Consider the following 14,903-nt stretch of genomic DNA (forward strand, 5'->3'; position numbering starts at 1 on the left):
GGTTTAAGGAAAATGTTTCAGTGATGCCTAAACTAAACTTCGGCTGAGGCACAAGTCTCGGACGTGCAGGGTAGATGAGAGGCCCTTGGTAAAGAAAATTCAAAAAGATGCAATGCAGAACCAGAATCAAACCCTGTGTTTGACTGTGGATTTTGAAGGGATGCTGTGCCATGGTTGTGTCTAGGATGTGGTTATGGCCCCGTACTTAACATTCTCACAATTACTCATCATGATTCAATAAGTATTACAAAATCATAGCAGCTAGAACATATCTTAAGAGACTGATGGTAATTGGGAAAAAGACTATATTGGTGTGTTGGAGGGAGGCAGAGGGTCCCGCTGTAAGTCAGTGGAGATCGTTTATGATTGAACCAGGAGCGTAGCCAGACTTCTGTGGGAGGGGGGTCCAGAGCTCTAGGGGAGGGGGCACATTTTAGCCCCCAGCCCCCCCCCCCCCACCGCCGCCATTGTTGCCCCCCCCCGTCTCTGCCGACCCCCCTCCCGCCGCGAACCCTCCCCCGCCGCCGCCTACCTTCCGTTTTGCTGGCGGGGGACCCCACTCCCCGCCAGCCGACGTCCTCTCCAACCGTAGAACACAGCAGCAGCCGGCAGAGAAAAGTCTTCTTCCTTGCATGCTGTACAGGACGTCAGACTCAGAGAACAGAACGTTCTGCTCTCTGAGTCTGACGTCCTGCACGTACAACGTGCAGGACGTCAGCATGCAAGGAAGAAGACTTTTCTCTGCCGGCTGCCGCTGCGTTCTACGGTCGGAGAGGACGTTGGCTGGCGGGGAGTGGGTCCCCACTGAAATCTACGGGGGCCCAGGCCCTCTCAGGCCCCACGTAGCTACGCCACTGGATTGAACTGATGAAGTTAGAGAGGTGCGAGTTCAGAGACATTAATTCCATGGGGGGGAAGGCGATGGAGGCAGACATGGGGGAGATTCCTGTGTACGTTGCAGCCCACAGCAAGAAGGAAAATCCTGAATAATTAAGCACCAATTGAAAGCATTATTTCCTAGAGTGGCTTGTAAAGGAGAGCAGGGGTGGGATATGTGGAGGTAGGGAGAGGTGCTACTGGTGAATCTCAAGGAATTGGTAAGGGTAAGGTGAAGGGAGGGCCAAATCTGGGGTATTGGGCTGGGGATGGGGTGGCTGGGGGTAAAGAAAATCCATTGTTGACTGTGGGCATGCTGCATGATCTCTTGTACTGGGACAGTGTTTATGTTGAAGTTTCCTGCTTTGTTAATATTGATCTTTCAGTCAATAAACAGATTTAAATATAAAAAAAAAAAAAAAAGTTTAAAAAAAGGTGGTGTATAGCATTATTAGAAAATCTACTCCTTCAAATATTTATGGGGGAAAATAAAAAAAGTTAGAGAATTTTTCTTCACTCAACACGTAGTTAAACTGTGGAATTCACTACCGGAAAAGGTGGTTAAGGCAGTTGACCTTCAAAAAAAGGGTTGGACGGCTTCCTGGAGGAAAAAGCCATAGAATGTTATTGAATGGACGGGGGAATAATACAGTATTTCTAGGATGGGTGGGACAAATGGTTTGTTCTTTTGGCCGCTGTCTGTGACAGGGTGCTGGGCTCGATGGACCCTTAGTCTGTCCCAGCATGGAGACGCTTATGTACTTATGCTTTTTACAAAATCATAGTTTCCAGCCCAATATCTAACAAGTGAGAGCTTGAAAATAGTTGATGAAAATACTTTAGTTGTTATCCCTTCACCAGTGAAAGCTAAAGGAGCAAATGCTCTCAATTTTGTAGTCTCTCACCAGAAGGAGAAAATTCAGAAAATGTACCATATAGGCCAAGATCCCAAACAGAGACAAATTGGGAACCGTCACGTCACAGAATCCCTGCCAGTAGGCTGGCTGTGGCAAGGAGAACACCTAGATATGTAACTTCTCAAAACGGTCATCCTGAAACATTAGGACCAGCTGGGGCAGCATGTAATGAGGAAGGGAGGGGCCTGGGGGGATATATTTGGGGGTTTTAGTTTGTACTATTGTTCCTCAGTATTGGTTGTACTGTTATGATTCTTTGGATTTTTTTTTTTAATAAATAAAAAGTCGGATGCCCCTTCGTATTGGCAATGGCACAATAGACTACATGGAACTTCGAGATTCGCACTTAAAATTTAAACTGCAATGAAAGTTCTATCTAACTTGGTTATCAATAGAAATCAAACAAAATAAAACATGATTTCTATTGATAACCTTTAAGAGTGGACTAACACAGCTACCACACCTCTCTATCTAACTTGAGAAAGGTATATCCAAACCCTAGCACCTAGGGCCCGCAGCGCTATTCTTAATCAGCTTGGGGAGCTATCGGGTTCTGGGTGAGGGTGGATAGCTGTGGGAAAAGTAGAGTCACTCCTAGTAACACATAGATTTAGAAGGAATGATATGGAGCGGGATGGGGGGGGGGGGGGAGTTAAATAAAACATAAAAACTTTGTTGTTCCATTGATCTTTAACGTTGTAACTTGAAAAAAATGGATCGCAAATTGTTGGATTGAATATGTTATCTATTACTGTTTGACAGGTCATCAATAAAAATTGTTGAAACATAAATAAAATTTTAATAAACATGGAAAGTTTAAAAAAAAATGGCCGCCATTTGCACTGCCACCACATTCCTAAACTAAACATTTACACTAATGTTCAGAGAGATTGTGCAGCTATACCAGGCATCAAGGGAGCCGAGACTGAAAACGTTTGGGTAATTTCAGGAGATTTGATGTTTTGATATACATAAAGGAATCCTGTGCAGAAGGAATGGATCCTCAGAAGCTTAGCCGAAATTGGGTGGTGGAGCCGGTGGGGGGAAGAGGGGGTTGGTGGTTGGGAGGAGAGGATAGTGCTGGCCAGGCTTATACGGTCTGTGCCCTGAAAAAGACAGGTACAAATCAAGGTAAGGTATACACATGAGTTTATCTTGTTGGGCAGACTGGATGGACCGTGCGGGTCTTTTTCTGCCGTCATCTACTATGTTACTTACCAAACTCCTCTGGCAGATTCCGCTCTAAACAAAGGATGCTCACTGGGACCTGAGAAAACAAGCACAGTGAGATAAGAATGAATGGGAGCCCTGGAGATGTTCACGAGGTGCATTTCTCACCTCATTTCTGGGAGCACACCTCAGTTTTTCAAGGTTTTTTTCCTACCACAATCAGCTCTGACATGCAGAATCAAGTTTTTACAGTTATCCCCAGTGTTTTAATCAACACGCTCTGAGAAATGGCAGCTCAACAGGAGAACCAAGTCTTTGTTACACTTATAGATCACCTTCCTAAACAAAATGGTCAACCCAAAGCAATTTACAATATATAAAAATGTATCCAAGATATAATCAAAATAATGATCCGACTTCATGGATTATTGTTTTTTAAATTGTAAACTACAGAAGACAGCGTTCTCCCCAGGACCTTTTGAATGAGTGTACCACCTGGCTGATTTTACCACCCAGCTCACTTAACAGAAAATGTTATAATACTGTGCAATACTCCCCTGCCTCCACCAGGTTACTCCTTCATACCAACTGACTGGCAAAGGTTTCTGGGGAGAAGAACACTGGAAGATATAACTCTAGGAAGGGGCAATCTAGCTGCTTAAACAATTCACACAGCCGAACAAAACAACCCCAACCTATCCACAGGCCCGCCAAACGTCCCCATTAAAAGCCCCAAATCCTCAGCTGCTCCTGAAAAAGTTCCCAAAGAGAGACCGACCCCTCTTAGGGCCTTCAGTAATGATCTGCCCCAGCTATAGGGTCAGTTAAATGGCTCAACCTCAGGACACCAGCGGAGGGTCAGGTCATGCCAAACTGACAAAGCAAAGCTTGACACCAGGGCTCAGTAACAAATTATCCCCACTGTCCCCAAAACATTTGGTCACTGCTCCAAAGTCCAGACTAAAACCACCCAAGGCCCAAGCCCCAGTCAACTTCCTGCTCACACTGGGTTCCCATTCCTGAAACCAATGTTTTCTTACCAGGTTCTACAGAATCAGGCTGCAGGGCTGGGAAGTCATTTTCAAACAGGAAGGTGCCCTCGTATACAGGATTCACCTTTATAAAACAAGGAGACCAGAGAAGCAGAGTCACTTCATCTGCTAACAGATGGGTTCACTGGAGGAAAGGAGAAACAGGGGTGACATGATACAGACATTCAAATATTTGAAAGGTATTAATCCGCAAACAAACCTTTTCCAGAGACAGGAAGGCGGTAGAACTAGAGGACATGAAATAAAGTTGGGGGGGGAGGAGACTCAAGAAAAATGTCAGGAAGTACTTTTTCACGGAGAGAGTGGTGGATACTTGGAATGCCCTCCCGCGGGAGGTGTGGAGATGAAAACAGTAACAGAATTCAAAAATGCGTGGGATAAACATAAAGGAATCCTGTTCAGAAGGAATGGATCCTCAGAAGCTTAGCGGAGATTGGGTGGCAGCGCCTGTGGTTGGAGGCGGGGCTAGTGGTTGGGAGACGGGGCTAGTACTTGGCAGACTTCTACGGTCTGTGCCCTGAAAATGGCAGATACAAATCAAGGTAAGGTATACATATCAAGTAGCACGCGAGTATCTTGTTGGGCAGACTGGATGGACCGTACAGATCTTTCTCTGCCATCATCTACTATGTTACTATCAGGCTCATTTTCGAAAGAGATGGACGTCCATCTTTCAACATAAATCAGAACATGGACGTCCCATCTCCCAGGGACGTCCAAATAGGTATAATCAAAACCCGATTTTGGACGTCTCCTAGTCTGTCAGAAGGATGTCCAAATCTCAAAGGGCCATGCCAGGGGTGTGTTCAAGGCGGGACTTGGGCATTCCTAAGACATGGACGTCTTTCAGCGATAATGGAACACAACAAAGACATCCAAGACAAACTTAGACATTTTGAGCTAGACCACAGGATCAAAGTCTGCTGCACTAACCACTAGGCTACTCCACACAAGAGGTGCCCCAAATGACCAGGCGACCACTGGAGGGACTCTGGGGATCACCTCCCCTTCCTCCTCCAAATCACAAAACATTAATCCAAACAGCACTTTCAAAAGGAAGAGATGACCTTTCCTGTTCTGATTTTGGACGTTTTACAAAAAACATCCAATTTCAGACTTGGATGTCATATCCAAAAATGCCCTTCCCGTATTTGACTTGCCCAAAGTCTCAAGGAGCAGCAGTGGGAATTGAACCCATGTTGCCAGGATCAAAGCCCGCTGCACTAATCATTAAGCCACTCCTCCTCTGTTTTGGATGTCTTGCATTTGGATGTCTGTGTTCGAAAATGGGATCCTAAGGAGCTTAGCCGAGATTGGGTGGCAGAGCCGGTGGCGGGAGGCGGAGATGGTGCTGGGCAGACTTATACGGTCTGTGCCAGAGCCGGTGGTGGGAGGCGGGACTGGTGGTTGGGAGGCGGGGATAGTGCTGGGCAGACTTACACGGTCTGTGCCCTGAAAAGGACAGGTACAAATCAAGGTAAGGTATACACAAAAAGTAGCACACATGAGTTTATCTTGTTGGGCAGACTGGATGGACCGTGCAGGTCTTTTTCTGCCGTCATCTACTATGTTACTATGGCATCCAAATCCAAGGACGTCCAAATCTAGGGACGTCCTTGACGGTATTTTCAAAACGAAAGATGGACGTCCATCTTTTTTTCAAAAATACGGTTTTCCCTGCCTCTGGATTTGGATGTTGTACAAAGACGTCCAAATTCCGACTTAGACTTTTCTTTCGAAAATGCCCCTCTACGTAGTAAGGCATAAACACAAAATCCCACACCAAGAGAAGCCAAGTCTTTCTCAACTCTTGTAATGTGCACACTCCAGAGAAAATACACCCATACAAGTGATGAAGGCAGAAAAACAGAGAAGCTGTGAAAGGGTAGAAACTAGACACCTACAGCCCAGGGGCGCCCAGGCCCACCCAATTTTGGCTCAGACCCGCCCACCTGCCAAGTCTCCCACATTCAGCGGGAGACTCCCGCTTTGGCAGGTCATCTCCCGCACTCCCGCCAAAGCGGGAAAGTCTCCTGCTGAGATGATCCTCCGCCGCTACCGCCGCGTCTCTGTGAGCAGCCTCGCCCTCAGCAAAAGAAGAAAATGAAGCGCGGTGCCACATGCCGCAGCAGCCTTCAGGCATGCGCTGTTGGCTCTGCTGTCCTCTGCCCCCGCTGACGTCAATTTCCTGTTCCGAGGGCTGAGGACCGGCAGACCAACAGCACATGCCTGAAGGCTGCGGCGGCCCCGCGCTTCATTTTCTTTTTGTTGAGGCTGCTCACAGTGGCAGGATGTAGAAGGGATGCAATTGAGCTCCGTGGCTGATCTCAGCAGCCGTTTGGGTGCCTGGGGAACTAAGGTACGTGGAACCAACAAATGCTGGGGTGGAGGAGCATAGAAAAAATATTTTGTTTGGAAGGGGAAGAGGAAGAAAGTGTGTCAGGGTGTATGTTGCATGGGGGGGGGGGGGAGAGAGATCAAAGATGTTGGATGGGGGCAGAAAAAGGGGAGACACTGGATGAAAGGAGGAAGAGAGAGGAGATGGATGAAAGGAGGGAGACATTGGACAGAAGGTGGAGAGCAAGGGAAGATGTTGGTGGAAGGGAGAGAGAGAGAAAGGGGACATGTTGGATGGAGGTGAGAGGGGAGAAGCTGGATGGAAAGAAAGAAGAGTTGGGATGCTGGATAGAAGAGGGGTACAGAGAGAAAGATGGTGGGAGAAAGAGGGGACATGGAAAAGGGCAGGGGAGAGACAAGCTGTTGGGGAGAAGGAAGGGGAGCAAGGGGGAGACCCTGGTTGGTCAGATGGAGAGAGAAACAGGAGAAATGCTGGATGAAAGGAGGGAGAGAGAGGAAAAATGCTAGAAGTAGGGCACTCTACTCATGCCTATATATATATATATAGTGCCCACCCATTTTAGCTCTGGGCCCAGCCAAAATGTCAGGTCTGGCTACGCCACTGCTACAGCCCACTACAGACATAAGTAGAACACAGGTATCAGGGGATGAATGCAAAATTGAGAGAAGCACCAATCCGTGTTCTCAAAGCGCATGAGAGAGCAATGAATTGGGAAGAACAAAACCTCCTAGGGCGCCAGGCCCACTTTTAACACAGAGCTATATGAAAATGTTGCTAGACAAGTAGAATACTTAAATTTTATGTTCCTCTTAGAGAGAAGGAAACAGTGGCGTAGCCAAGAGTGGGCCCGGGCCAACCCAGTAGCAGCGCAGAGATTCCCATGCCCCACCAGCCAAAAACTCCCAACAACTGTCCCTCCTGCATTCCTTGTAAATAACAGATCTTCACCTGCAGAGAGCAGCAGGGCCGTGCCAAGGGTCTCTGGCGCCCGCCCCCCCTGCAGACTACCAGTTGGCGCCGCCGCCCCCCCCCCCCCCCGCCTGGCTCCAAGGCAGCGATTCCCCTCTCTCCCTGAGCCCTACCCTCCCACCCATCCATGCCCACCTGTCCCCTGCCCCCGCCATTCATCCCGATCAAGCAATTCCCCTCTCTCCCTTCCATGAACCCTGCCCTCCCATCTATGCTCCTCTCTCCCCTGCCCTCCCGCTCCCATGTAGGAACTGCCCGCCCTCTTCCCCCCCCCCCCCCAAGAGCCCTGTCCTTTTTTTTTTCTTTTAAATTTACCTTCCTCCGGCGTCAGTGAAGGAGGCGGCGCTCCCACTCCCGACATCTCTAGCCTTCCATTGGTTCGCTCAGTGTTCCGCCTTCTTCTGACGTCAAGGATGATGTCAAGGATGACGTCAGAAGAAGGCGGGACACTGAGCGAACCAATGGAAGGCTAGAGACGTCGGGACTGGGAACGCCGCCTCCTTCACTGACGCTGCGCTGCCGGAGGAAGGTAAATTTAAAAGAAAAAAAAAAGGAAAGGGATCTTGGGGGGGGGGGGAGAAGAGGGCGGGCAGTTCCTACATGGGAGCGGGAGGGGCAAGGTAAGCACGCAGTGGCGGCGCCCCCCAAAGATGGCGCCCCCCTGCGGCGCTTACCCCGCTTACCTCATCGGCATGGCCCTGGAGAGCAGAGACTGATACATGCTGTGGAGCCAACATGAGCAGTGTGTATTAGTTGCTGCGCGCTGCCGGTGAAAATCTGCTATTTAAAAACGTATGCCCCGGGGGGGGGGGGGGGGAATGTTTGAGAGACCATATGACATGCAAGGAAGAGAGGGAGAGACCAAATCACTTGTGAGACAAGGCGGAGTTCTTCTGCCCACCCATCTTGGGCCCAGGCCCACCCAAAATTAGGTGTCTGTCTAAGTCCCTGGAAGGAAGAGAATAAGACGACCTTCGGATACTACAAAACATAGAGAACTAGTAAAAAAGGCCCATTTCGTACAGAAATGAAACGGGCGCTAGCAAAGTTTTCTTCGGAGTGTGTATGTTTCAGAGAGTGAGTGTGTGAGAGAGAGTGAATGTGCGCGCGTGTGTGTGTGTGTGTGTGACAGAGGGAGAGTGAGACTGGGTGTGAGTGTGTGTGTGAGAATGAGAGTATGTGCCAGGGTCTCCCCCCCCCCGGTCTGTCTCCCAGTTGCAGGGGGGATTCCCCCCTCCCTCCCAGCTCCAGGGGGGTTCCCCCCGTCCCTTTCTCCCAGTTGCAGGGTCTGTCTGTGTCCCCTCTCCTTTTGTCCTCAATTTAAAAACGACAATGTGAAGCAGCAGCTCCTAGGTTTGCTTGTTTGTGAGTGTATAGCAATGACGGCTGCGTGGGGGAGTTGAAACAGAGATTAACCAATGGGCTTCCTTGCTTACCGTACACTTGCTTGGGTCACTTCCACTCCTGTGTATTAAACGTCCTGAAGCATGTCATAGGTTTGCTTCTTTTGTTTTCAGTGAATGGGATGACGGCTGCGCTGGAGTCGTAGTCAGTGCTGTTTCCTCCCCCCCCCCCCCCCCCCCCCCCCGCTTCCGAGTCGCCAGTGGTCCTCGACCCCGAGCCCTCACCCGCCTCCTCCACATTGGACACTCGCCGCAGCCATTTGCTCGCCGTGTTGCCGCCCTCCGTCTTCGTCCTGTGCGAGAGTGTGAACCTGGCCTCTCTCCTGCTTTCGGCTACTGATTGGCTCCTTGAATGTGCTCCGCCCTCAACGTCATAACGTTTGACGCGAGGGCGGGGCCCACATCTGCTGCTACAGAGCTTCGAACAAACGAACTGGCTTCATTGACGTCAGTGGTCAATGGAACGTTGAGAGTGCTTTTTATGTCCAGATGGGGCGTGGCCTAGGGCGCAGATGGGCGTGGCTGTGCGGGAGTCCGAATAGCCTAGGTCAGGAGCCACAGTTGGAGAGAGGTGAGCTTCAGAACGTCTGAGGGGGATTCAGAATGTCTGAGGGGGATTTTATTTATATAGAAGATTAACCTTATTTCAGTGGACAAGAATTTCTAAAAATCACGAGGACATTATACACAGTTCAAAGAGGATCAACTCAAGAGTAACAAAATATTTCTTTACAGACAGATTAGTGCATACATGGAGCAGCCTCATTTGGAGGGGGGGGGGAATACATGGAGCATACTCATGGGATTGGGGGGGGGGGGGGAATTCATGCAGGTAAAAAAAATAAAAATCTGGAAGCAGAGAGAATCCCTGTCTGCAAAGAACGGAAGGAAAAGCAGAATTCACGTGACATCTTTGGTACTGCTGTGGGAATGAGACAGGCTTCATGTCCCCAAGTTTTAGTTATTTATATTTAAACAGCCTCTGGTTGCTATCAGAAACCACTTTGTATGTTGGGTTCGGGTCCCATAGCTTAAGCATAAATGGGGGGGGGGGGGGGGGGGGGGGTGAAAAGATTCATTTTGGTTTGGTATACAAGAATAGACATACTGGGTCCGACCAATGGTTCATCTAGCCCAGTATGCTTCTAGCACTGGCCAATCCAGGTAACAAGTACCTGGAAGAATCCCAGGTAGCTTTTTGCTCCTAATTTCCCTCTCCATCAGAGCCAGCCTGCATCGTACTCTGGTACTTTCAGCTTTATTGCTATTATTTGAAGGACCTCATTTTTAACCTTCTCCCACCACCCATCTAGTTCAGGCATGACAGCAATATTACATGTCCATGCAGAGGGAGGGAGGGCTCAGACTGAAGCCAGACATTTTCAATGAGTCATAAGAAGATCTCCAAATCTGCAGAGATCTCCTCTTTCCTCAACTTCCAACTAGCAGCAACATTCAACACAGAGACTCCGAATTAGTGAACATTCAGTTCCCATCCCTTTTCTGCACAGGCCTGCAAGTTAAGAGCACAAACTCCATGCACAGGGCTAGTCTCTTAATACACCGACTCATGGGTCCTGCATTGGCTCTTTTCAGCTTTGGATGATTGGGGGCCTGGGGATGAACGGAGGTGTGATATTTTGTTTTGGTCAGCATCTAGTGTTATAAGTTTTAAAATTAGGACATATTTGATAAAAGTGTAGGAAATGATGCTCTGGATGCTAGCATGCATGCCATCCTTAGTCTTGCCACTAGGTGTCACCATTAGGCAACAGCTAATGCTCTCACCCTTTTATGGGAGCCATGAGTATTGCAGACACCAGGCTCAAATCAAATTCAGGTCTCAAGACCATGCAGGTGAAGCAGCTGTTTTAGGAAAGTTGTGGTTCTGCATTTTAAATTCCAAAATCTCCTGGACGAAAGGCATGCAAAATTACCTCGCCATTTGCCCTTCTCGCTCCAGGACAGAGTGGATTGGAGGAATCGTAGCGGGGGATATCTTCTTCGGGCAGTTTCTCCAGCTGGCCTCCCCAAGGTCGCTTCATCCTGTGGGCCGATACCAGCACCCACTCATTCCGCAGTGGGTTATAGCGGATATGCTGGTGCTCTACATATGGAAAAGAGCCATTTCATATTAATGGACCTAAGGGTCATATATTCACATAAACTTCAACCTGCAATGGGCTCAAATGTCAATATAGTAAATAGGGGAAGACAGTTGATGCTAGGCAACTTGTCCACTTTTGGGTAGATAACACAAATTCCCATATGGAATCCAACACACAGACCTCTTTACCCCGGCTCTTTCCTACCTCACAAAAAAAAAGGCGCTATTGCCCCTTTAAAAGGTGTAGCTGTCACTCTGCACATATCAGACAGAATCAAACGGCTGCTGTCTCCAGCTGTACAGCAGGGATACTTTACCTGGAGCATGTATTCTCTGAGTACAGCAGGCCATTCATTCTCATATGTGGGCAACATTATCCATATCGCCTGGTGTGAAACACTTAAAAAGCATAATACAGCTTTAAGACGCGTGACAGCATCCCACCACACATGTGCAAGTGCCTCCTGCACACCGCAAGAGCATAGGACCAGCAGTAAAATAGTAGCGCTATCAGGATAGGAGAGCAGTGGAGGAGTGGCCTAGTGGTTAGGGTGGTGGACTTTGGTCCTGGGGAACTGAGTTGGATTCCCACTTCAGGCACAGGCAGCTCCTTGTGACTCTGGGCAAGTCACTTAACCCTCCATTGCCCCATGTAAGCCGCATTGAGCCTGCCATGAGTGGGAAAGCGCAGGGTACAAATGTAACAAAAATAAAATAGATACTATTGGAGATTCTACATGGAATGTTGCTACTATTGGAGATTCTACATGGAATGTTGCTATTCCACTAGCAACATTCCATGTAGAAGGCTGCGCAGGCTTCTGTTTCTGTGAGTCTGATGTCCTGCACATACGTGCAGGACGTCAGACTCGCAGAAGCCTGTGCGGCCACATTGGTGATCTGCAAGGGCCGACTTCTACATGGAATGTTGCTATTCCACTAGTAGCAACAGTGGAGGAGTGGCCTAGTGGTTAGGGTGGTGGACTTTGGTCCTGGGGAACTGAGGAACTGAGTTCGATTCCCACCTCAAGCACAGGCAGCTCCTTGTGACTCTGGGCAAGTCACTTAACCCTGCATTGCCCCATGTAAGCCGCATTGAGCCTGCCATGAGTGGGAAAGCGCGGAGTACAAATGAAATAAATACAAATACAATTCTCACATAACCCTCCCACCTCCCCTTGTTACATTTGTATCCCACATTTTCCCACCTATTTGCAGGCTCAATGTGGCTTACATAGTACCGTAAAGGCGTTCGCCAATATCGCTATGAACAAATACAGTAACGTTGAGGTAGAATAAGGTTCGTGTGTACAGACACATTAGGGAGTCATAGAGAGGAAGAGAATCATAGAGAGGAAGAGTTATTATATGTCCATTAGGAGCTTTGGTTTCGTTGTGTTGCAGGGTACAGGCATTTAAGTTGGGTGGGTAGGATATGCCTTTTTGAACAGGTTAGAAAACAATACTAATACTGTAAACATAAATGCTACCTTGGGCATATTTTACTCAGGTGCAGATGTATAGGGCAGGGGGGATTGTCTTCTCCAACAATGTGTCAGGTGCGACAGAGGTGACAATCAAACCTTTTATCACACATGTAGGACTGTACCCTCATACAACATTTTTGGTCTGAAATTGCTCTTGGAATACTTTACTAAACAATCGTATTCATTTTACAGTGGACTTGGGTTTATTTGAGTTCTCGGGAAGGTCGGGGACAATGAGCAAGACGGAGAAGGCACTACTTTGAAAGTTTATAATAGAGGGGGGAAATGCATCTTGTGCTCCTGGGTAAATCCAGAGTCTCCATGTTTTTGGACATGGCGTTCCAGCGACCACAGTCTGGCATTGTGGGAGGTGAGCGATGCAAAACTATCTGCAAAAAGAGAAACAAATGACCTTTCTGTTTGGGATCCATATTTACAATCTCTATCACCAGTATCGAGGAGTTTGATAATGAATCACTTATACTCTCCTGTTAGCTGTACCTGCTACAGGTAAGTATCCCTTCTTTCTCAGAGGACAACTATTCTCACATGTGGGAATCCCTACCTACTAGGCTCACTGAAAAAAGTAGGACAATAGGACGTCGCAATGGTGAGGTCAAAAAACAAACTAACTGGAAACTATATACATACTGTGCGAGTGCAGCCTGGAACCGAACAAAAATGGGCCTGGGCGGTGGAGTTGGCTTCTAAACCCCAAACAAATTCTGCTGAACTGTCTGTCCAAACTGACCAAAGCATCGGGTATCATGCTCTAAGCAATAGCGAGATATGAATTTGTGGGCCAATGGCCACGTACAGCCTTTCAAATGTTTTCTACTGGAGGCCGACCTCAAGTGAGCTACTGAGAAAACCACAGCTCTGACATTATGAGCCTTGACATGACCCTCAAGAATCAACCCAGCTTTGGCATGAGTGAAAGAAATGCAAATCTGCTAAGCAATTGGAGATTGTGCATTGTTTCCCCGATGGCAACCCCCATCCTTGTTGGGATTTTTTTAAAAACTGAAAAGCAAGGTGGATTGTCTGTAGGGATTAGTCCACTTCAAATAAAAGGTCAACGCTTGCTTGCAGTCCAAGTGCAGTGCGCTTTTGAAAGGTTAGCCATAAGGTTTGGGAAAGAAAGAATGTTGGAAGCACAACCAACTCAGAAACCGCATTAGGCTGAAACCGCATTTAGGGTGTGTGCGGAGGACTACGATGAAATTTAGTGTAAGGTGGATCTGCTACTAAGGCCTGAAACTCACTGACCCTGTGATCTGAAGTAACAGCCACCAAGAATATGACCTTCCAAATCAAGTACTTCAGATGACAGGAATCCAGTGGCTCAAAAGGAGCTTTCATCAGCTGGATGAGGATGACTGAGGTCCCAAGACACAGGCAGACATTTGAAAGGGGGCTTTGACAATAGCAAACCTCTCGTGAAGCAAACTAGAGGCTGTCCAGAAATGGACTTACTTTCTACACAGTGATGGTAAGCACTAATTACACCGAAGCCAACCCTTACAGAGTTGGTCTTAAAGCCAGGCTCAGAAAGTTGTAGAATGTACTCAAAAAGGGTCTGTGTGGGGCAAGAAATACAGTGGTGGAAATAAGTATTTGATCCCTTGCTGATTTTGTAAGTTTGCCCACTGACAAAGACATGAGCAGCCCATAATTGAAGGGTAGGTTATTGGTAACAGTGAGAGATAGCACATCACAAATTAAATCCGGAAAATCACATTGTGGAAAGTATATGAATTTATTTGCATTCTGCAGAGGGAAATAAGTATTTGATCCCCCACCAACCAGTAAGAGATCTGGCCCCTACAGACCAGGTAGATGCTCCAAATCAACTCGTTACCTGCATGACAGACAGCTGTCGGCAATGGTCACCTGTATGAAAGACACCTGTCCACAGACTCAGTGAATCAGTCAGACTCTAACCTCTACAAAATGGCCAAGAGCAAGGAGCTGTCTAAGGATGTCAGGGACAAGATCATACACCTGCACAAGGCTGGAATGGGCTACAAAACCATCAGTAAGACGCTGGGCGAGAAGGAGACAACTGTTGGTGCCATAGTAAGAAAATGGAAGAAGTACAAAATGACTGTCAATCGACAAAGATCTGGGGCTCCACGCAAAATCTCACCTCGTGGGGTATCCTTGATCATGAGGAAGGTTAGAAATCAGCCTACAACTACAAGGGGGGAACTTGTCAATGGTTAGTGCAGCGTTGCTTTGATCCTGGCAACCTGGGTTCACTTAACCCTCCATTGCCCCAGGTACCAAAGCTTAGATTGTGAATCCTCTAGGGACAGAGAAAATATCTGCATATAACGTGTACAGCACTGCATATGTCTGGTAGCGCTATAGAAATGATTAGTAGTAGTAGTAGTAGTCTCGTCTGAGATGACAACACGACAGCTGTTGGAAAAGCTGGGGCATCGGTTGATAAGCAGCTTTCTGAACTATCAGGGATCAGTGTGAGTACCTGGTCCTGGCTGTATCGGCACCTCCGCAGGTTCCCCCCTGTGCTCCCGGTGCCACGTGTCAAGGGGGAAAT

The 14,903-nt window shown here is 47.9% G+C and overlaps 1 protein-coding gene across 2 annotated transcripts in view; it reads right to left on the reverse strand.

Moving 5' to 3' along the window:
- Positions 1 to 14,903, reverse strand: part of GALT (galactose-1-phosphate uridylyltransferase) — a 59,005-nt gene that overhangs the window by 30,862 nt on the left and 13,240 nt on the right. The window contains exons 2-4 of one of the 2 annotated variants that reach the window (XM_030191882.1): positions 10,684 to 10,853; positions 4,004 to 4,079; positions 3,012 to 3,060 (exon numbers count right to left, since the gene is read on the reverse strand). In XM_030191882.1, the coding sequence (XP_030047742.1) occupies positions 3,012 to 3,060; positions 4,004 to 4,079; positions 10,684 to 10,853 (295 nt within the window). Of the gene's footprint in view, positions 1 to 3,011; positions 3,061 to 4,003; positions 4,080 to 10,683; positions 10,854 to 14,903 lie in introns of those variants that run through there. The other variant, XM_030191883.1, reaches the window with a different exon arrangement.

Source organism: Microcaecilia unicolor, chromosome 2 (genome assembly GCF_901765095.1).
Source record: "Microcaecilia unicolor chromosome 2, aMicUni1.1, whole genome shotgun sequence".
Taxonomy (NCBI): domain Eukaryota; kingdom Metazoa; phylum Chordata; class Amphibia; order Gymnophiona; family Siphonopidae; genus Microcaecilia; species Microcaecilia unicolor.